General features: G+C 32.8%; 9 protein-coding genes and 1 non-coding gene across 10 annotated transcripts; 5 read left to right on the forward strand and 5 right to left on the reverse strand.

Annotated features, from left to right (window-relative positions):
* The first annotated feature begins 192 nt into the window (after positions 1 to 192).
* Prkaca (cAMP-dependent protein kinase catalytic subunit) lies at positions 193 to 1,585 on the forward strand. The gene is made up of 5 exons (XM_759851.2): positions 193 to 289; positions 331 to 483; positions 515 to 1,157; positions 1,187 to 1,346; positions 1,378 to 1,585. The coding sequence occupies exons 1-5, from the start codon at positions 283 to 285 to the stop codon at positions 1,471 to 1,473; spliced, it is 1,059 nt and encodes a 352-aa protein (XP_764944.1). The 5' UTR covers positions 193 to 282; the 3' UTR covers positions 1,474 to 1,585.
* Positions 1,586 to 1,795: 210 nt separating this feature from the next.
* TpMuguga_02g00379 (uncharacterized protein) lies at positions 1,796 to 5,245 on the forward strand. Its single transcript, XM_759852.2, has one exon. The coding sequence runs from the start codon at positions 1,976 to 1,978 to the stop codon at positions 5,192 to 5,194; it is 3,219 nt and encodes a 1,072-aa protein (XP_764945.1). The 5' UTR covers positions 1,796 to 1,975; the 3' UTR covers positions 5,195 to 5,245.
* Positions 5,235 to 6,335, reverse strand: Trub1 (tRNA pseudouridine(55) synthase; the record flags this gene model as incomplete). Its single annotated transcript, XM_061305381.1, has 8 exons — positions 6,078 to 6,335; positions 5,996 to 6,045; positions 5,909 to 5,965; positions 5,807 to 5,868; positions 5,668 to 5,776; positions 5,524 to 5,636; positions 5,385 to 5,492; positions 5,235 to 5,354 (listed from the first exon to the last, which is right to left on the reverse strand). Exons 1-8 carry the CDS (start codon positions 6,263 to 6,265, stop codon positions 5,235 to 5,237), a joined length of 807 nt encoding a protein of 268 aa, XP_061161350.1. The 5' UTR covers positions 6,266 to 6,335.
* On the reverse strand, positions 6,312 to 7,084 carry TpMuguga_02g00965 (uncharacterized protein). Its single transcript, XM_061305505.1, has 4 exons — positions 6,849 to 7,084; positions 6,758 to 6,815; positions 6,608 to 6,692; positions 6,312 to 6,558 (listed from the first exon to the last, which is right to left on the reverse strand). Exons 1-4 carry the CDS (start codon positions 6,963 to 6,965, stop codon positions 6,378 to 6,380), a joined length of 441 nt encoding a protein of 146 aa, XP_061161351.1. The 5' UTR covers positions 6,966 to 7,084; the 3' UTR covers positions 6,312 to 6,377.
* A 45-nt stretch (positions 7,085 to 7,129) lies between these two features.
* Lsm14b (Scd6-like Sm domain protein) lies at positions 7,130 to 8,761 on the forward strand. The gene is made up of 4 exons (XM_759855.2): positions 7,130 to 7,796; positions 7,836 to 7,970; positions 8,005 to 8,489; positions 8,531 to 8,761. The coding sequence occupies exons 1-4, from the start codon at positions 7,730 to 7,732 to the stop codon at positions 8,723 to 8,725; spliced, it is 882 nt and encodes a 293-aa protein (XP_764948.1). The 5' UTR covers positions 7,130 to 7,729; the 3' UTR covers positions 8,726 to 8,761.
* A 194-nt stretch (positions 8,762 to 8,955) lies between these two features.
* Positions 8,956 to 12,836, forward strand: TpMuguga_02g00382 (uncharacterized protein). The gene is made up of 2 exons (XM_759856.2): positions 8,956 to 12,623; positions 12,689 to 12,836. The coding sequence occupies exons 1-2, from the start codon at positions 8,994 to 8,996 to the stop codon at positions 12,743 to 12,745; spliced, it is 3,687 nt and encodes a 1,228-aa protein (XP_764949.2). The 5' UTR covers positions 8,956 to 8,993; the 3' UTR covers positions 12,746 to 12,836.
* Positions 12,837 to 12,880: 44 nt separating this feature from the next.
* TpMuguga_02g00383 (uncharacterized protein) lies at positions 12,881 to 14,522 on the reverse strand (the record flags this gene model as incomplete). The annotated part of the gene is made up of 1 exon (XM_759857.2): positions 12,881 to 14,522. The coding sequence occupies one exon, from the start codon at positions 14,520 to 14,522 to the stop codon at positions 12,903 to 12,905; it is 1,620 nt and encodes a 539-aa protein (XP_764950.1). The 3' UTR covers positions 12,881 to 12,902.
* Positions 14,523 to 14,600: 78 nt separating this feature from the next.
* TpMuguga_02g00384 (uncharacterized protein) lies at positions 14,601 to 16,212 on the reverse strand (the record flags this gene model as incomplete). The annotated part of the gene is made up of 3 exons (XM_759858.2): positions 15,367 to 16,212; positions 14,908 to 15,336; positions 14,601 to 14,878 (listed from the first exon to the last, which is right to left on the reverse strand). Exons 1-3 carry the CDS (start codon positions 15,719 to 15,721, stop codon positions 14,601 to 14,603), a joined length of 1,062 nt encoding a protein of 353 aa, XP_764951.2. The 5' UTR covers positions 15,722 to 16,212.
* A 236-nt stretch (positions 16,213 to 16,448) lies between these two features.
* TpMuguga_02g02640 (uncharacterized protein) lies at positions 16,449 to 19,733 on the forward strand. The gene is made up of 13 exons (XM_061305598.1): positions 16,449 to 16,563; positions 16,599 to 17,383; positions 17,414 to 17,695; positions 17,725 to 18,227; positions 18,258 to 18,300; positions 18,330 to 18,649; positions 18,679 to 18,802; positions 18,832 to 19,088; positions 19,117 to 19,249; positions 19,278 to 19,359; positions 19,390 to 19,479; positions 19,510 to 19,570; positions 19,602 to 19,733. Exons 1-13 carry the CDS (start codon positions 16,539 to 16,541, stop codon positions 19,675 to 19,677), a joined length of 2,781 nt encoding a protein of 926 aa, XP_061162132.1. The 5' UTR covers positions 16,449 to 16,538; the 3' UTR covers positions 19,678 to 19,733.
* A 98-nt stretch (positions 19,734 to 19,831) lies between these two features.
* On the reverse strand, positions 19,832 to 19,949 carry TpMuguga_02g00967. The gene has a single exon (XR_009718803.1). It is a non-coding gene; the product is annotated as a 5S ribosomal RNA (ribosomal RNA).
* Positions 19,950 to 20,209: the final 260 nt, after the last annotated feature.

A 20,209-nucleotide genomic window follows, 5' to 3' on the forward strand; every position in this document is an offset into this window, starting at 1 on the left:
AAACTTTATTAAAATTTGACATTTAAGATTCCCATGTGCAGTTTATGGCCATGAATTAATTTTATTTACTACTTTTTTAAAATTTGTTTAATTCAGTAATAAAAGTTAATTTATAATGTTATCTATAATGTTTTTCTATTTTTCGCAAATTCTGTATACATCTTTCCCGTTTTTAATACAGATTTGATATTTAATTCAATAACTATCCAAATCTCAGTGTAATTTTAAATTTCAATCTCAGTTAAAGTTCATAATATATAAAATATTTTTTAAATTCATATAATGACAGGTAATCCACATTCTTAAGTTTAAACTCATGAACATCTGTAGAAGAAGAAAATATCGGATGTGTCGGAAGTTTACTTAGATCTTTCAAACATTTATTCACAAGAACCCCCAAATATTCCGTGGTAAAAACAGAACCTATTCCTAAAGAGGTTTTTGAGCCCAGATCCATCAAATTCCTGAAGCTTTTGGGAGAAGGTTTGACATTGGTGATTTAATAATTATGTAGGAGGATTCGGAAAGGTCTTTTTAGCACTGCAGGAGCAAGAAGATTCAACAACTGAGCTGTGTGCAGTAAAAAGGCTTGAGAAGTACCCTTTGATCGCCCAAAAGCAAGTCGACCACATTATCTCCGAAAACAAACTCCTCGGTTCTGTAAGCCATCCCTTCATAGTTAACCTCCTGGGTTCCTATAAGGATGACTATTACTTATACCTTGTAATGGAGTATGTGTCCGGTGGAGATTTCTTCGCGTACTTGAGGAAGAACGATAGGCTAAAATCCTACGATGCCATGTTCTATGCAGCCCAGGTGACGGCCATGTTCGAGTATCTCCACGATAATAATATAATATACCGTGACTTGAAGCCAGAGAACCTGCTACTTTGCAGCGATGGGTATTTAAAGCTGGCAGACTTCGGATTCGCAAAGGTTGTTGAGTTTAGGACGCACACCCTTTGTGGAACTCCAGAGTACATGTCGCCTGAGATCATCTTGCACCTTGGATACGGAAAAGCTGTAGATTTTTGGACTCTAGGAATACTTATTTATGAAATGTTAGTTGGTTATCCTCCATTTTATGATGAAACCCCCTATAATTTGTACGATAAAATTCTTAAATGTAAACTAAAATTCCCAAGTTTTTATGACGAGTATGTTTTATCATTTTAATAATGTGTAGGGACGCAAAGTATTTGACCTCGAGGCTTCTAGTTACCGATCCATCCAAAAGGTTCGGTAACTTGCACAAGGGCATAGAAGATATTAAAAAGTGTAAATGGTTTGCGGCCATGGATTTCAATGCACTACTTGAGAAGGATTTGAGACCGCCATACATTCCCGTACGTCTTTGATATAAAAATGCTGTTTTAGGAAAAAGAAAAGGTTGATACTGCCACGGAATACCGTGGATCTGAAGGATTCCCTAAAGCAGTAACTGGAGATGAGGATCCGTTTGTAGATTGGTGATTTGTAGTATATTTTAAAAGTATTTATAATTGATTAAATGTAAGATTCCTGATTAGTATTTAAATAAGAACGCTTAAGCGAAATCTTTAAGTGAATTTTAATAAAATGAACAATTTATACGTGAATAGAATATTTAATTCATAAGTTGACATTAGCTGAGTAATAATTTGAAAATAAATCCATAAATAAGTATTAATAAAGGTATTTAATTAATAAAAATGTTTTTAAACATGAAGTACAAACAAAAAACAAAATGGTCCAATTCATTATGATTACTTAGTGGTATAAGCCACACACCAACTAAAAATTTTATTACTGATATCTGAAATGGGATTTTATTCATGATTGAACAAATTTGCACATAAATAAATTTGATCCAAACTTCATTTAAATACACATCTTTATTGTTATTTTGAACATTATTTTTTTAACTTTTTCTTCAAATAAATTTAATAACCTCAGAAATTAATATTACACATTAAATGAAGATTTAACCATTGGAATGGATAACTATAAATTAAAGACTTTTGATTCGGCAGAATTTTCTGCAAAACTTGTACCTCTACACACTCAGCAAGATAATCTAAATCAAAAGTATAAAAATACTGGTAATAATAACGATAAATTTAACCCATTTGATGAAACGCCGCTAAAAGAACACTCAGATTACTCTGATTTATCAAAATCTCCAACATCTTTTACTAGATGGATGTCTCAATCAGCGCTCCTTGATAATCTTGCAGGCGATAATTCATCACCTTCTAGAGGAGAGTTTAGTTATTTTAAGGATAAAAAAGTAAATTTGGATGAAGATTCTAGTGTTTTTGACAGTATATATGAAGAATTTGGACTACTATTCGATAAATCCAAAGGGTCTGAACACAATAATTCAGTTCTAACATATGTTTTATCCAAAGGTTCTGACGATGATTTAAAGATGGATGATGAAATTTTGTCTGAATTTACCAGTTTCAAAAAGAAATATTTTGAATTAATGGACAAATCACTAAACGACGTTAGGATGAAGAGAGCATTTCTTACAGTATTGTTCAACCACTACGGCTCCTCAACAATCTTTAAGTATATGACATATCATGAATATATGTCAATTCTGAAAACCCACAACGTTTTTCCAGACGAATCGGCATCAAAATTCATGTTCCAAGCCATGGATAGGAAAAATAACTTGATGTTAACACTTAACGAATTTGTTTCAGGAATGTTATCATGTTCCCCTGAATGTGATAATAATTTGAATTCTTCGTCAGGAAAGTTGAGGTTACAGCATATTTTCAGAGCATACGACCCAGATAGACGTGGATATTTGGATAAAGATTCTCTAGACTTGATGTTTGATCATTTATCCCAAGGCTCAGGAAATGTTTATAATTCAGAAGAGAAAAATAAATTTTCAGAGAGGCTGTTGGAAATGTTCAACGGAAAGTTGAGTTATGATTCATTTTATTACTGTGTTGAGAATGGACTATTAAAAAATACAAACTCACTCTTCAGATCAAAACACGACACGGCAAATTTATTTAAAGATTTTGTTACAAATGCCTTGCTTAAATTTAGTAAAAATTCAGCTTTTAACAGTCCCGAATTATCAAGCAATACCATGTTTGATACCACAAGGTCGGTTAGAAATACTTCACCAGATAAACTTTCCCATCGGATAACGCAACTTAATTTTCAAGAAATGAGTAACAACTACTATTCATATAGTAATCAAAATCTGACATTCTCATCTACAACCAAAACGTCATTATGGAGTCATACCCCAAGAGCATATTCTGAGTTTACACATAATAAATCACCGAGTAAGGATTATGGTTCAAGTTTTGATAGTAATTTTTACAAATCTCCATTTTCTCCGCCAAAATCCAACACGAGTAGACTCGAGGAACTTTCTAAATTATATGGAGATAAAGCCTACGACGATGAAAATAAAGAGGATTTTTTTAGTAAAACTCCAAATAATGAACAAACACCACCCAAAATAGATAAATTCGAGTCTGAAGATATTTTCCAAACTCAAAATGTTAAAACAAAAGACGAACTTTATGAAAAATCGCCCCCCAAACAAGAAGTCTTCGATGATGCATTGAGCTTTAAAATACCAGATTCAAATGATAGAAATGACAAATTAGAGCAACTTTTGGAGAAGCTTCATCATCCTGAAAAGGCCAGTCTCGAAGGATTGGAACCCAAGCAACTTGTGAATCTTGAGGGTGTTGAATCATTTGATGATGTGTTCGAAGATGACACTCAACTTCAGGAACAATATAAGGAGATGAGTGACTTTTTCGTTTCACTAGAAAGCGTTGAGGATTTAATTCAGAATGAAAAGGAGGCTGAACTAAATGAAAATTTTAAAGCTGATGACGACAATTTGACATACAATTTTGATAACTTAGACCATAAACTTGAGTTTGAAAATTCAGATAAACTTGTTGATAATGAAGAGAACCAACAGGAACTGATGAAATTGATGACATTTGGAGATCCATATACCGAAACTAATGAAGAAGCTAAGAAGACTTTTGATGTACTACCTAGTGAATCACCATCTAATTTATCTGATTCTAACAAGCCTCTAGTGAACTTGACACTCCAGACCCTCACTGATCTCATTTCTAATAAATATAAATCGAAAATTTTAGTTTTTAAAGGCCTGCTGGTTGATGATACAGTTGCCAAACTGGTTTTGACAAACTTTATGGCCCACTCATTTGATGAGTCAACCGACCATAGTACTATGAAGTGGTGCACATACAGTGATATTGTGAATCTTTGTGACTCAGCTTGTTATATTCTTAAAAAGGAAAACTCTTTGCTTAATTTAAATGGAGAATTCCAAGTCTATTCATCACTAAATGGTGACCTTTCATGTCTTCTCGACCTCTTTAATGCATATGGATGGCCAATGACTAATAAAAGGTGTGTTGATGAACTTGTTAAAACCGGGACCTTAAATTTTAAAAACAATAACTGTTTTCAATTTAACTGTTCGTATCTCTTCTTTGGTGGTTTTGTCTCTGATTCTAGTTCATTCTGTTTAGAATTTGTGCTTTTGCTGTTTGCTTTGAAGGTGCTGTTTCCTTTCCATGTGTATTTTTTGAGATCGAGCAAAGATGAACGAGATTATACAAATAATGCAGGGTTTTACGACGAGATATACAGGAAATTATCCACTAATTATGATTCACTCAAGTTGCTCAACGACGAGACTTTGTTACTCCAGTGTTCCAAGGAGCTCTTTCATAAAATAAATGACGTGTTTGAGTACATGCCAGTTTGTGCTGTTCTAAACCAGGAGGTTCTTTGTGTGGATAAACTGACGAGCAATTTCAATCTTTCGAAATTAGAGAACTTGAATAGACCTCTGACTCTTTCCAATTGTGATAAGGAGATCTACGAGTTGCTCTTTGAAAACAAAAATCCAGGTGACAAGACTACAAATAACAATGAGGGTCTATTACAAGATACTGGTGGATATAATACAGTTAAAGAAGAAGATAACGATTTTGGTTTGGGTGAGGCCAAAAACTTTAAGATGGTTATTTGTTCATCTGATTCGCTAGATACAGGTTTCAAGTACACTTTTAATAATAAAGTTCTTCTATTATCAACTAACTTCAACAGGAAGAACGTGGAAAGGGTTGCCACTTATCTCTCTATAAATAAAAGAAAACTAACCCACATGTCTCTTAAGCTGTGATATTAAAGTTAAAACATCATTTGTAAAATAATTAATATGATCATTTAAATACCATATTCATATCTCTTGGGGTTTTTATGTTATTTAAAATTGTCTCATAAGTTAAATCCTCCAGTTTTAAAGAGTCCTTGATATGAAAATTAAGTTTTTTAGTTCGAATCTGTGATAATATTTTACAATATTTTATTACCAGAGAAGCCATTGTTGCTCTAGAGTTTAGCCTTCTACCAATATCTCTGACAACGCTTCTGATGTAAGTTCCTCCAGAACAGTGAACAAATAAAGAGAAGTTCGGTAGCTTTGAATACATGTACGTTTAATAAACTCACCTCTTCATTTTTAATGCGATAAATGTCTTTTATATGGACGAGAGATGATTTAGAGGGAACTTGGATATTATTGAGGGCATATTCGTACATGGGAATCCCTTTGTGCTTCTTGGCTTCATGAATTTTATTAAATAATAAAGAAACCTGAATAAGTAGGCGATTCTTGAACCTGGAACCCTTTAAGGCTCCTTATGGCCTTTTCAAGCATTTCGTCTGTTATGTATTCCCAATTCGATGTGTGTATAATTTTCCCCTGTTAGAGCATTATTAACGTTGAACTAACAAGGATGTCATTCGTGTCAGTTTCAAATCCAAAAGTTCCAGTACATATATACTCCTTATCTCCTATAATTTAATAGGTTTGTGGAATTAAATTTTCAGTTACCTTTAAGATAGCTTTCAAGGATTTTAGTCCCATCTCCGATTCCAACTGCAAGAACTCCTAAAGAAAAATTGTAAATTAGGTTCAAACCTTCAGTATATCTATCTAGAGTTCCTCCGTGACCCACTGGAATCTTAAAACTAAACAATGACATGGTAAAATCATAACACACCCCTTATTTTTTGGAAAATTCTCATTTATTATATTCTTTATTTTGTTACATACATATGTAGAAGATACTCCATAAGGCTTGTAAACGTTCAGTAATCCACTGGGTTTGTATGATTTTTCACTAAAAGTCAGAACAAACTTACATAGGTTAAATAGTATATAGAAAAAACATTTACTTAATATTTGCATAAATTAAAGTAATATATTTTTGTGATAAAATAAATAAAATGCAACATTGAATTTAAAATAATAAGTGAATGTGTTGTATTAAAATGTGAAGTTAAAATTATTGTATAAAAAATCAGAAAAAGCGGCCAAAGCTTCCAGGATTCCCTGGACCAAAATTGGGCTTATTGAAATCAAAATTTGGAAAATCTGATGAGTTCTTTTTTGAAGTGTGTAGTGGATATGTATCAATATCTGGATTCGGTTCGCTTCCTAATGGTCCAATAACGTCATACTTTACATTTGGAGGCAAATTCCTAAAAATAAATAAAAACTATGTTAAATATGTTTGAGGTTTGAAGATACTTTTTGGCATATCTTTCTTCTTGAAAGAATGGATTGTCCTGACCAATAAGCGTTCCATCAGGTTTACACACGGGAGTCTCTTTATCTAATAATTATAAATAATTCATAAATAATTTTATAGTAAATAAATTATGTAAATATATTCTAAACCTTCTTTACGTTGTAAATTCGGTAGAAGATGGAGGTCCTTATTTAATCCTCTATTAGACTGTACATATCATGAAAATTAAATATTAAATACTTCAAAATCGAATTTTACATCTTCAAATGGCTTTTTATGTAGTTTATCTAGTTCACTGTCATCGTCAGATAAGTCATCATCGTTAAGATGGGATCGTGTATCATCTCCAAAATTCATAACTACTATATTAAAATTTTTTCATAAAAAAAGAAGTTTTATTTCATTTGATATTTAAGTAAAACGAAAATGACTTAAAAATAAGTCACAATATAGATATATGTAGGGGTTGAACAAATAATGTGTAATTATTAAATATAAACAGAATTTATTAGGACGAGATAATATAATGCAAAGTTATGTTTCGAATCAAGCGATAGGGTCAGGATGGGAAATGGATCAGTTGTAGAAGAAGAATTTAAAAGAGCAATAATAAGGATATACTATTGATTTGGATTTGAGTCTAGGGGAGCAGGAAGAGGAAAATGTGTGTATAATAATGATAAAGTTAGTAGTTAAATATGTTATTGAGGTCAAATACTCTGGATATTGTAAATTTTAAAGTTTTATAAATAAGAATAGAAAATAATGAGTGAACGAAAACTTCTCTATTGGAAGTGAAAAGTGACATATATGTCAGCTCGTAATATAATTTTGATGGGAAAGAATAAACCAATTTTGATATGTGTATAGCATTTGTCGATATTCTGATGGTAAACGTAATCTAAATGCTGTGGGGAATCCGAGTCGAAAATGGTCATTTTGTTACAAATTATATCTTTCTAAATTGGGTAAAATACATTTATTTCAAATTTAAATCGGTTTTCCGGCAAGAGTTTTCGTTTTAAAAGTACATTTTTGACATTTATCAATCATAAACTGTTAAGTTACCATAGTTGGTATATTCTCAAAAATATTTTAAAATAATAAAATTTATCATTAAAATGTCCATCGAGCCTTTTATTGGAACTAAAATTTCACTAATTTCAAAAGTAGGGATCAGATATGAAGGTTGGTAACAATCATCCAATCAATAAATAAATTATGTAGGGTCTCTGCATAGCTTAAACACTGATGACTCAACCATAGTTTTAAAAGATGTTCGTTCTATGGGAACAGAAGGAAGGTCAACGGGAAATGAAGTACCACCATCTACGAAGGTGCACGATTTTGTTGTTTTCAGAGGTAAATTAGGTTAAAATTTTTTAATATTATATAGGCGAAGATGTAACTGATATACTTGTAAATGAAACACAAATATCAAATGATGATACCAAATTTGAAGATCCAGCGATTTTTAAAACATATAAAGAAGACGAGTTCCTTGTTCAAGGATCAAAACCAAGATTTGAACCTAAAAAAGAAAAACAGCCATTTTTAAGAGAAGTTGGTATCGCAATGCATTCTGAACCTCCATACAAAAATAACGAAGGCTTTCAGTCTTTTGTGAATGACTTGACGGATATGTCAAATGATTTGGAAAAGGACTTGGAAACATTTCAATTTGATACACTAGAAGGACTAGATCCATCATCATTTCCAATTAATAAACCATTAAAACCAGCACACAACTTAAATGATGAAAATCATACACAAGATTTATCAGATAACAAGGAAAAACAAAATTCTAAAACAGAGTATAAAGTGTTTTATGATAAGAAATCATTTTACGACAATTTATCACACGAGAAGAAACTTTCAAAGGTAAAATATATAATATACTAGTAAATAATATGAATTTATAGAGTGATCTTAAACAAGAACACATGAAACAAAGAGAAATAGACATAGCGACATTTGGGAAAATGACCATTAGGAATTGGCATAGTAGGAACAACTCATTCAGGGGAAGAAAACATAATAACACAAACCAGTTCAATGTTAAGGCGGGTTGGGAAAGAAGAGATCAGATGAATAACAGAAATAGTGAAAATTTATAAACCCTTTTTACAATGGACCTAATGTTTTTGAAAACGAATGTTATATGTAAAACATTTTTTAAAATAAAATATAAATTATACAATTATAAAGATTTTATAATTTTACTGATATTTTATTAAAATAACATATTTAAGGGCCACTATGTTAGTAAAACTTCACATTGGTTGTGGAATCACCACTACGTTGATCACATATAAAATTTTCAAACAATTAATGTTAAAATAAAATGTTTTACACGATTTGTGTTATTGTATAATATATAAAATAATGAGAATCGAGAGGTTGAGCAACTGTTGTGGTTCAAGAGGGAATTTAAGCGCAGTAGACTTTCAGCCATGCTCAAAGCATAACACAACACAAAGAATCGCAACATCAGGAGGAACGTATGTACAGATATGGTCATTATCAAAAAGTGAAGAAGAAATATCATCAAATCCACTCAAGTGTGTACTGCTGTACACCTTCAAAGATCACTCTCCTTATGATGTTATGACTGTTAGATGGTCACCAAACGGCCAATACCTAGCAAGCACAGATTCCGGAGGAATAACAAACATTTACAGAAGAAATGATAAGAAAACAGATATAATGGAAATGATTGTCAAATCGAAATTATCAGGTCAACCTTCCGAGATTCCACAGTCGTTTACTGAATCAAAGGAAGTTAAGAAATATACTGTAAAATATGACGGAACAGATAAGTCTGTTAGCACAAACTCCGGAGTTCCAAGGATTTCACTCAGCTCTAAAAATGTCCAAATTGAGTCCAAGGAGGTAAAGCTGGACAACTTTAACTTGTTAAACCAAGATAACTTAGAAGGGAATCTAGAATCCTGGGATACCTTTGCAACCTTCTCGTGCCCACATAACATGGGCCAGCTGTTCGATATTAGCTGGGCGCCAGATAATCGCAGCATCATAGGGGGAGGCATGAACGGACAAGTTATAGTATTTGATATACACACAAAGGAAATAGTAGCTAAGTTTGACGCCCTGGAAAAGTCAGAAGATACCTCATCAGGTAGAGGATATATTAAGAGTGTATCCTGGGACCCAATGACCCTCTTTGTAGCAGTACAAAGTAGTAATAAGCAGATATCAATTTGGAGAAGATCACCACCACTACCACCAGGCTCACCAATGAAGTGGACATTCAAACGAGTGCTGTATCAGGATAATTTCTCAGAAAAAACCAATACGGATGTTTTAGGAGGATCAAGGATGTCATGGGCACCAAATGGTAAGAACGTAGTGTTTCCAAATTCATCTTCAAACAACTATAACTTCTCAACCTGCTTTCAAATCAACCACAACGTCTCAACGTTCTCTCACATATTCAACAAAGTAAACTATGATAAAAATACAGCCCAATACTACTTTGATACATCAGAACACCAAGTAGACTTTGAACCTATATTACTGAAGGGACATAATACAAGGATCCGGAACGTTAGATTCTCAGAAGATTTGATGAAACCAATTAACGATGTACAAAACAATGTAAGATATTTGTTGTTGGCACAGTCAAGCGATGATAACATGCTGTCAGTCTGGCGGTTCAAGCTCAATGCCAACTCTATAGTGGATGTTGAGTGCTTCTGTGTAATAAATAATTTGTTAGACGAGCAGTCCAGTATAGAGGATTTATCATGGGGAGATTTTGGTAGGTCATTAGCTGTTGCTTCAAGTCAAGGAGGCCTGATACTAATACAGTTCACTTATGAAGAAATGGGAGTTAAGTTCCATAGTAATAGAATCGTGGGACTGAATCTTAATGAAATGAAACATCCGTCACCAGAATTTTTCACCTACTCAGACTACGTTAATAAGATTTCAGATGAGACATTGGATTCTCAAAATACAGGGCTAAACCCGAACTCAAATAACAATTTAAACAATAAATCTAAAACATTAAGTGAACTCGCAGAAAATAATCAGTTTGATGTAAATGAATGTATAACTGACTTAATATTTAGCTATAATAAAAATCGGAACCACCTTGATATTAGTGTGCAAAATGACAAAACAAAACTTTTGAATGATTTTTGTGAATTTTGCTACAGCATGTGTAGGTTATTGTTTTACTATTATCGAGCTTATGTGTATGCTCTAAGTTGTAATTACAATGAAAGTTGTACTTTCCCATCAAGAAAAAGACCATTGACACCATCAGACCTCTATAACCTAAAGTACTATCACTGGTTCTACCTGTTTAACTTCACAATTGAGAGTGAGGCAAAGATAAGCCAAACTAAAAGAAGAAGTAAGAGTAAAAAACAAAAAACTACTCAAATAATTGAAGAAATGATAAATGACGTGTGGCTAGATATGGACTACACATCAGAAAATGCACTTGTTAGTAATTACTGGAATAACGGAGAATTAACAATAGAAATTCCAGTACAAACAGAACAGAACGAGACAAATCTTAGCCCACTGAATTCCAACTCAAAAATTGGAACACCAGTGTCCAAAAATGATAGACAAACAAAGAATCCGTCTAAGTACTCAAGGCCGGAAAAATCCAAGTTTAATAAGTCAGATAGCTCAAACTCCCCTAATCTTGATTTGTTCAGAAAGTTTTGTGACCAGAACGGTATTCTTACAGTTCCTTTAGTCAAGTCGAAAGTGTCATTTTCAATCAACTCAAAGAAGATTTTGGGAATCAATTTTTTAAACGTATCTTCTAGAACAATGAGCTCGGTCACCTGTGCCAATGAATCTGAACTTAAAATTCTATGGGTGCAATATTTAAAGAGTGGATACATAACACACATGGATTATTTCGGAGATTTGTTAGTAGTTTTAACTCAGAAAATCGAAGGTGAATGTAAGGTTCACATGACAATATTGGATACAAACGAAGGAAGAAATCACTTGAATGAACATGAGTTAGGAAATGAACCTGTATGTTTATTTTATTTAGTAACATGGACAGAAACCTATTTTATATTCCTAACAACTACACTGCAACTTACACTACTTAAATACGGTTTCCCAGACACTCTAACAGTATTTTCAAACTTTAGCTTAAGCAATATCCAACCTGAAGAGATACTAAAGATAGGGGTTTTGAATGCAACTAAAAATTATGAAACCATATTAGGACAAAAGCTCAAACATAACGAAGAATGTTTGTTTAGTACAAATTTTAAATGTAATTGTGAAAATATAGTGTCTATAGTTTACAGAAAAAATAAAAAAGTAAGTGTCTTTGTAAAAGGGTATAATGAGCTTGAATTTAATTTTGATTCTTTGGCGCTAAATAATGATACGATTGAAGCCGAACTTCCAACATTCACACTCGATTCACTATTTAGAATGTATAAGGAGGATTTTAACAATGAACTTTTTGGCCACATACAATTTGACGGCTCATTGTCAAGCATCATAGAGGCATTCACCAGTGATTATAACCTTAATAAAGGAAAAGGAAACAATTTTCCTGATTTTCAAGATTTGAAGCTAAGACTGCAGGCTTGCTTGTCAATAGGCAGTGTCTGGGAGTATCTGCTGTACCTCTATGACTACTTTAAGGTGCTATTCGAGTCAAAGGAGTTGGTATTAGTGCTGGAACTAACAAGTGAATTGTATAAGTTATTATTAGGATATTTGAAAGGAACCAGTGAGTCCGAAAAGGTTGAAGACTTGGAAATATACGATTTCACAAACTATTTCAACATAGCTCCATACGGCTTACACCTTGTTAGACGAGTTGTAATTCCGCAGCTGAACTTTATTTACAAGTTTTTGAACCTAGATTCGGATTCAAATTTACAGAATTTTGATGATCTTTTGGAAATTAACGGCAAGTGTAATTGTTTAAATGTTAAGTTTTTTAATGACTACTCACCAAGACTAGATTACGGTCCCGAAGATGCCGCATCATTGTCAGAGGTATTAATTATTTAATTTTTTATTACCTAGATAATTATAAATGTGTTGAATTAACTGAAATTTAGAAATTGGTCAGGTTTTTCAACGACGTTAGAATGTGGGAGAATTCACTTGAGTTTTAATAATTAAATTTGTACAAATTCAACATACCCACAACTGATGATATTGGTAGTTATACTCTGTATAATAATTGTTAAATATATATAGCAAGCATAATAATTGTTATATATATATAGTATTAATAGTTGTGTAAGAAATAGTTTGAATGGAATATTAGTATTAGTGTTCGTGCGGTCTAATCCTTTTATGGGATCGAGAGCCTTCAGAAGGAGTGAATTTCTTAAGGAGGTTTACGTCAGGCTCTTCCCAAGTTGAAACGCTGTTACCTTCACAGCGGTGTTCAATATCACCCTTGGCCAGCCTTTTCAAGGGATCCTCAGAAATTGATACGTGGCCTTTATCAAGCTTCTCCATAAAGTCAAGCTGGATTTGATAAAGCTCATAGGGATAAAAGGACATCAAGTATCTAGGGTGGTTTTCGCCGTAGTTAATGCCCCTTTCATAATACCTGCAGTGCGGCACTTCATCCTTGTTATTAAAGTTGTAACAAAATTGATTCATAGGTGGGACAGTGTAGGCTGTTTTCATACTCTCCTCAGGAGTCAAGTGAGATACGAGATTTCCTTCGTGAGTACTGTAGGAATTTGATACGTCAATTCTGTCCCAGATTCCACCTTTTCTTGCCATATCACTGTAAACCTCATCCTCAAGCAGGATACCCTTCAACAACTTGGGGTCCATTTCCTTGGCACTGTTTGATCTATTAAAGGATATAACAAGGTGATCATTGTTTTTGAAGATGAAGTAATCGTTCTTTTTAGCCCAAAATCCAGTCACAGGTTTAACTTTGTACTCATCTAAAAGAAGCATTTCCTCAGCACCCACATTAGTGTCAAATTCTCCAGGACCAGGAGCATTAAACCTTTTATTATCATATTTATAGACAGGCTCGAAAAAGTGGCCTTCAGGAAGAGAAATATAAATGTAATCCTTTAAAAATCTTGCGTAAAATGGTTTATCAAGTTCCCTGGGTGCATTTTCATTAAGAAATTTTACCAACATTTCGAGAGTGAATGGAGAATATGGGAATGTTTGAACATCACATAACTTGTCACGCTTTGTAACAGTTTCAGTTGAAGGGAAGATAACAGAGTATTTACCAGTTTTATGAACTGCATATTCGGTAGGATTCTTAACTGAGGATGAAACCATTTTTGAGATATTCTCACTAGTAAACTTGTTTGAAACTGACTTTTTAACAGTGATTAAAAGACGGTCACCCGTACTTTTTAATTTTTGTTTAACACTTTGGAGTTGTTCTTTAAAATCTGGGATGAACTTCTTAATATCGTTTGGAACTGTTAATACATGGCCTGAATACTGCTTCATTCTTTCAGATAAAATTTTATGTGGATCTCTTTTAGTAGTTACATACTCCTGACCTGAAGGGATGAGTTTCTTCGGGATTGGAACTGGAAGAGCAAACTTGGTGTTCTCTCCATAGAACCCAACTTCATGCGCCATTGTTACAAACAAGTTATCGTAACAACCTGCTCTAGTGTAGGGATTTCTTCTAGCCCACTCCAGAGCGTCGTCAAAGTCAAATTTATTAATAATACATAAATCTCCAACGGGAGTGCTGAAGTTCTTATTTAAGCAAGCATTTCGAATCTTTTCGTTCTTTAATAATTCACTGGTGTATTCTTTCAATGGTAATAGTTGATGTAATGGTAGACTTAAGTCGTGGATATTATCTTTTCTTGGGCTTTTTAGGTTAAAGTATGATTTGACACAGTTTGATCGGATTAGAAATCTGTCCATTATATCATTTAGCATCATAAATGGCTGGTCTTTTGAATACTTACCTAATAATATGCTTTATTAATAATCTTAAAAAACATATATATATTACTCAAACTATGTAATACCTAGTATAATGTATTCCCTAGGGTTATTGATGTCGGTTTCCTTCTTAGAAGTCAGCTTATCTCTTAATCCATCTTCAGCCTCAAAAATGAATAAATTCTTATAAAAATTTGACCTTGCCACTGGGTCGCTGCAGGCGAAATCCATGGCATGATGGAGTGTAGGAGCTGTCATAAAGTATAGTACACCGACGTTGTATTCAACGGGACTCTTTTTAAGGTTTTTGTAGTATTCTCGGACGTCCAGCTTATTTGAAATAGTGAAGATTTCTGAAAACAAATGAATCAAATGAAAATACCATGGGTGAAAAGTTTTCTAGTGTTTAGTTTATAGAGTTTAATCACTTTAGATGTCGACTTGAGCATCGTTGTAGAAAGTCTAGCCCATAGTGCTTGTAAGGATGTAAGCGATCCAACAACATTTTCGTAATCTTTCCTAGGCCAAACTCCATCTTCGGAAATCATATATTTATACTTATCTTTGTTGATGGTTTTATGTTCATCGGGAGGTCCAGAACTGATAATTGACATGTCTCCTTTCTCACCAGTAAAATGCTCTCCTGGAGTGATTTTGTCATTGGAGCACAAAAGTGTTCCATCCGGAGCCAGAGCATCTCTTGATGCCAAAAAGTTAAAAAATTCTCCGTATCTAAAAAGTCCTGAGGATAAGCGAGGTGGTGGATCACCATCCGTTAGAGGAGTGCTACACCAGTATGCTGAGGGATCGTCTAAAAATGAATTTAATTATATAAAAATACCTTTACCGTCAGGCGGGTCAAATAATCCTAAAACCACAAAAGTCCTCCATCCCATAGGTACTGATGGGACTGGTTTATCACACTCTAACTCAGGTGCGTTTTCAGGTCTCTCAACCTTCAAAGGTTTTATTTCACTTTTTACAACCTCGCCTTCATCAATGTCCAAATAAAATCCTTTCTGATACTTGAAAAACATGTCATAACTAAGTGTATTATAGTAAGGACCGAGTTTTGTAGAAATGATATCATCTAGCTTAGTATCATCTGTTATCTGAAAACAATCAGGTAAAGAGCTTGGAGGCATCAAATCTTTTACACAGCGAAGTGCAGCCATTTGAGAAATGGCACATGGCATTGGGTGTTTCCAGTTAAGTCTATCTTTATTTTCAGGCTGGTTGAATGTATTCAAGAAATAGTCGAAAAAATCCTCATTGTTGGGAAAAGTTTCAGGCTCTTCAATGGGATAAATTTCTGAAAATGGTCGTTTTTCTTGATCATGTGTAACATCAGTAGTGACATATGATGAATCGGTTGAAAACAAATTAGTATAGTGATTAAAAGATTTAGAAGTGACATTAGAGTGTACAGAAACAAACTTCTGAGTGGCTAATAATGCGATTTTAGAAATTTTAGACTCAAAAGTCCTATCATAACAGGAGTTAATAAAACAGTTATTATACAATCCATCATAATATAAAGTTTTATGATAGTAAGAATGTGGAATCAAGGAATTTGTTATCGAAATATCTCTGATGGAAAGAGGAGAAGGATTTCTAACACATTTATTTGTGTGATATAGCGAAAAAACATATTCATTTGAGATTTCAATTATTATTAAAATAAAAGTTGCTAAAATCGACATTAAAATTTAAAAGAATCATGTTACACATTAACACCGTTGGAAGATAGTAAAATATTAAAATCTGCGATAAAGAAATAAAATAATTTAATAATACAAAAAAACATAACTATGTGTAAATATTTAATACTTTAAATAACTGATAGTAATAATATATATTGATTAATTAAAACCCAATACTATTCATTTAATAATATACAATATTCTTTTATTTGGTGTAAAATTATATTTATAATTGTTTAAAAAATATATATTCATAATAATATGTATAATTATTCACCCAGAATGAAACTATTTGAAATTATTTGGTGTTATGGGATTTAATTCTAACTTTATAGGTATTCACATTTTTCAATATTATCCTCTCATTTAGGGTCAGTTAAAAACTCATTTGCAACACCAACAATAGAAAATCATTACATTGAAAAACTATTTTCCAAACATAACGTTGCCCTTGAGTCTCTACAGAGCTACGTAGGAGATGATGTTATCAAGTTGGAACTGTATCTCGTCAATTACATCGAGAATATTAATACCTCAATCAATCTCAATGTATTTGTACAATCAATTCTACAATGTTTTCATAACATAAGCATAAATACCTCTGATTTTAAAACGTTTGAAAATAATGATTTGCTGTTATCTCAGGAATACTCTCAATATAATTCTGAGTATATAAATAACAAGATTAAATATTTGAAAATTTTTAATAACCCTTTGTCCGGCCAAAATAAATTAAATTCATGGAATAATCGACTCTGTAATTCATACTGCATTTTAAAACATTCAATGAACCTAGATTTTAAATCTCACTGTGATCATTGTAAAGACTTGTCAGATTTACTGGACACGACATATATATGTAAACTCTTGGTTTTATTCAGAATACTTAACAAAACCACTGTTTTGGAGAGCATTTTTATATTCATATTTAACCAAATCGCATCATTTTATTGGAACTATGAACTGCTCCTGGTAACATTCTCGAATGTAATTTTAAAAAATCTTGTCAACTCAGTCAGTTTGACGCAATTAACAAACAGAACATACTGTTTATCGGACACACTACACTCATTACTAGTAAATAGGAATAATTATTTAGATGTAAAATACCCTCACGCGGAAGCAGTTTTTAGAATTTTGGGGAATTTCTCAATTGTGAGTTTAAAACAATTAACAGGTTTTTAGAATATTTCATTTTATTACTCAAATTTTAATATATATTCAAGAAATAAAGATAACACATTTGTTAACCTCTTCATCTCACTTATCGTGAAACATATAATTAATGCATCAAACCAGTCAAATGTAAACAAAGCTCTACCTTACGGTCTATTTGGACTGAAGACCAACTCTCAAAATGAATTTTATTATTTGAAAATATTTATAGAGTCGTTTATTAAAACGATTTCAGACAAATTCAAAAAAGGTCATGTAGTTTATAACCTCTCAAGCATCAACACGTTCCTGGTATGTCATGGTAGTTAATAATTCATTAGGACCAAGAAACGTATAACTTCATAGTAAAAACAAAGTTCAAAAGTTATTTAAACGAAACAGACCAGTTGCACTGCAGAATAGCAGTGTTGCTTTTGTACATAATCGCCAAATATAACCAAATTCCAAATGTAAGACTGAATGAAGTCTCAGACATTAGGCTATTGTACAGCATACCATGGTCTCCAGCAATAGAATATTGCACAACAGATCCTAAACTTAACCACATGCTCCCGGACTTTAAAAAGGCTGTCATAGAATGTTTCGGATCTGAAATATTCATTTGCAACTGTGTTTACACATCATATAAAACGATTTTAAATGATTTTGTAATCAACACTCTAGTCAACTATAATAAGATTGGTTATGACAGTTACTACCGGAACATGTTTTACTTCTCAACTTTAGTGTCATATTCACATATGGTCCTTATTCACAGGAGAAAAGGCCCACAGTTAACATTTGCCTCCGAATCTATATACTACGCACTCTCAAACTTCTTACTGTTAGTAAAATTAAAGAATATATATTTTAGGGATAATTGTCTTGCAAACCAAATCTCCACAAATAACACTGAGGTATTTTAAATTATTTGTAGAATTATTAGTTGTCTAAGGCTGCAAAGTTTTCAAAGTCTGTGGAAAGTAAATGGATTTCACACTATTTGACAACATCATACCTCTTCAACAAGTCAGCATCATATCTGGCTCTTCTTGATTCACTAATTTTGTGTTATATAATTGAAAATTCAAGTGAAGATGAAGAAAAATTAACTCTTGATTCTCTGTATGAATCCACAGTTAATCCTGATGCATCGCTGGACTTTCAAAGGAATATTTCATCTAATTTTCTCTCCCTTAATCAGAATCCAATCAATTTAATCCTGAGGATCCCTGTTCAAACTCTAGTAGAATTACTCAAATTCAGGTACTTCATCATGCTAACAAGTACTGTAGGCTGTTTGGGAACCTTTTGATTATCCTGGTTTCTAAGCTGAATAAATACATATACGAGGGTTTCTCAAGTTTTCTTTCCTCCACAACTCTCCAAATAGACTTGTTTCAATTGTCAGCTCTCCAGGTTAGACATCCATAATTTATGTTCATTAGGTGGTTTCCATGATAAACGTATTCATTGACCTTTCAAAGAACTTTACTAGTGAATCTGTAAAACAGTTTAGAAGTTTTGTCGTGTGTTTGTTGTCAAAGAATCCAAACAGCTATGATCTCATTTTATCCTCCGGTTTATCACAAAACTCCTGTGTCAGGTTCATAAATGATTTGTTTAATCCAGACGCTTCATTTAATACGTCTGCTGGAAACTTCAAGCACTCCTTAAGAATACACAGAGAATACCCCAATGAATGGTTAGATTTTTAGTTAAATGTGTTTTAGGGCTAAAAACGACATTTACTCTAAGGAGGGCGTTCAATCACTCAAGACATTAGAACCTACGGACAGGATAGATGTCGCTCTATTTCACTTATTCAACTTTCACTTGTTGTGCATGGATACTGGCCTTTCAAAGGTATTGTTTGTCATAATAATATACTCAGGAACTCAATGAAAACTCCGGCTTATTTCTCCAAATTGAAGGTGTTGTAACAGCTTTCTGGCAGTTTATTCAGGCGGTGACAGGTTATATTGCTATAGTGTAATTTTTCTTAGTTTCTGAGATAACAACCGTCATCAGGAGTTCATTAAGCCTAATCATAAAACTTCACTACCTGTACCCGGCTCTTACGAAAACGTCCCTCTGTAAGCCTTTTTAATCTTATTATTATTTAGTGGAAATATCAAAGATTTTAAACAGGGAAGATATTACGTCGTATTCGAAGAACTCCATAGAGTAGTTTAACGAACTCACATGATGCACATAGGGAAATTGGGAACATGTTAAAAATAATAGAGTATAACGGCTTCATGGTAAATAACAAGGATGGTAAAAAGCAGTAGAAGGTGAGGAAATGACGTTTTTATAAGTGTATGATAGATCATTAAGAATAATGTGGCAATATCTACATGATATCTATTAAATATGGGTTCATTTATTAGAAAATAATTAATTAAATTATAATAAATAATTTAAAATTTAAAATATAATAAAGATGGCTGTTGACACCCAAAGGTGTTCCCGGGCGGTCCCCCACCCCAGTACTATCCGGGCCTAGCACCGCTTGACTTCGGAGTTCGGATGGGATCCGGTATATTCGATGCAGTATGGCCAACAGCAAGAGTAAATATATTTACTCATTCATATATGTTAACGAACTGTAGAAATGATAGTTGTTTTGAGTATTAAGTTAAATGATTACAGGTATAGACATAAAACACATAATGACTAACTAATAAATCAAAATTTGTGAAATATATAGCTGAAAAGGTGATTTTAAAAAATATGCAAAATGTGTAGGCAGAATTCTGCAATTAATAATGAGGAGGATATAATAAATGTGTAAATGTAGAAGCTCTACAAATTTAAAAAATT

The sequence above is a fragment of the Theileria parva genome, chromosome 2 (genome assembly GCF_000165365.1).
Source record: "Theileria parva strain Muguga chromosome 2, complete sequence, whole genome shotgun sequence".
Taxonomy (NCBI): Eukaryota; Apicomplexa; class Aconoidasida; order Piroplasmida; family Theileriidae; genus Theileria; species Theileria parva.

Coding starts and splice junctions, on each gene's coding strand:
- Prkaca (XM_759851.2), top strand. Junction 1,158..1,186: donor TTCCCAAGTTTTTATGACGA/GTATGTTTTATC, acceptor AATAATGTGTAG/GGACGCAAAGTATTTGACCT. Junction 1,347..1,377: donor TGAGACCGCCATACATTCCC/GTACGTCTTTGA, acceptor ATGCTGTTTTAG/GAAAAAGAAAAGGTTGATAC.
- TpMuguga_02g00379 (XM_759852.2), top strand. CDS start 1,976: ATGGATAACTATAAATTAAAGACTTTTGATTCGGCAGAATTTTCTGCA.
- TpMuguga_02g00965 (XM_061305505.1), bottom strand. CDS start 6,965: ATGAATTTTGGAGATGATACACGATCCCATCTTAACGATGATGACTTA. Junction 6,693..6,757: donor GAATTTACAACGTAAAGAAG/GTTTAGAATATA, acceptor TATAATTATTAG/ATAAAGAGACTCCCGTGTGT. Junction 6,559..6,607: donor GAAGAAAGATATGCCAAAAA/GTATCTTCAAAC, acceptor ATTTATTTTTAG/GAATTTGCCTCCAAATGTAA.
- Lsm14b (XM_759855.2), top strand. CDS start 7,730: ATGTCCATCGAGCCTTTTATTGGAACTAAAATTTCACTAATTTCAAAA. Junction 7,797..7,835: donor AGTAGGGATCAGATATGAAG/GTTGGTAACAAT, acceptor TAAATTATGTAG/GGTCTCTGCATAGCTTAAAC. Junction 8,490..8,530: donor ACGAGAAGAAACTTTCAAAG/GTAAAATATATA, acceptor ATGAATTTATAG/AGTGATCTTAAACAAGAACA.
- TpMuguga_02g00382 (XM_759856.2), top strand. CDS start 8,994: ATGAGAATCGAGAGGTTGAGCAACTGTTGTGGTTCAAGAGGGAATTTA. Junction 12,624..12,688: donor ATGCCGCATCATTGTCAGAG/GTATTAATTATT, acceptor ACTGAAATTTAG/AAATTGGTCAGGTTTTTCAA.
- TpMuguga_02g02640 (XM_061305598.1), top strand. CDS start 16,539: ATGGGATTTAATTCTAACTTTATAG. Junction 17,384..17,413: donor TTTTGGGGAATTTCTCAATT/GTGAGTTTAAAA, acceptor ACAGGTTTTTAG/AATATTTCATTTTATTACTC. Junction 18,228..18,257: donor GCACTCTCAAACTTCTTACT/GTTAGTAAAATT, acceptor TATATATTTTAG/GGATAATTGTCTTGCAAACC.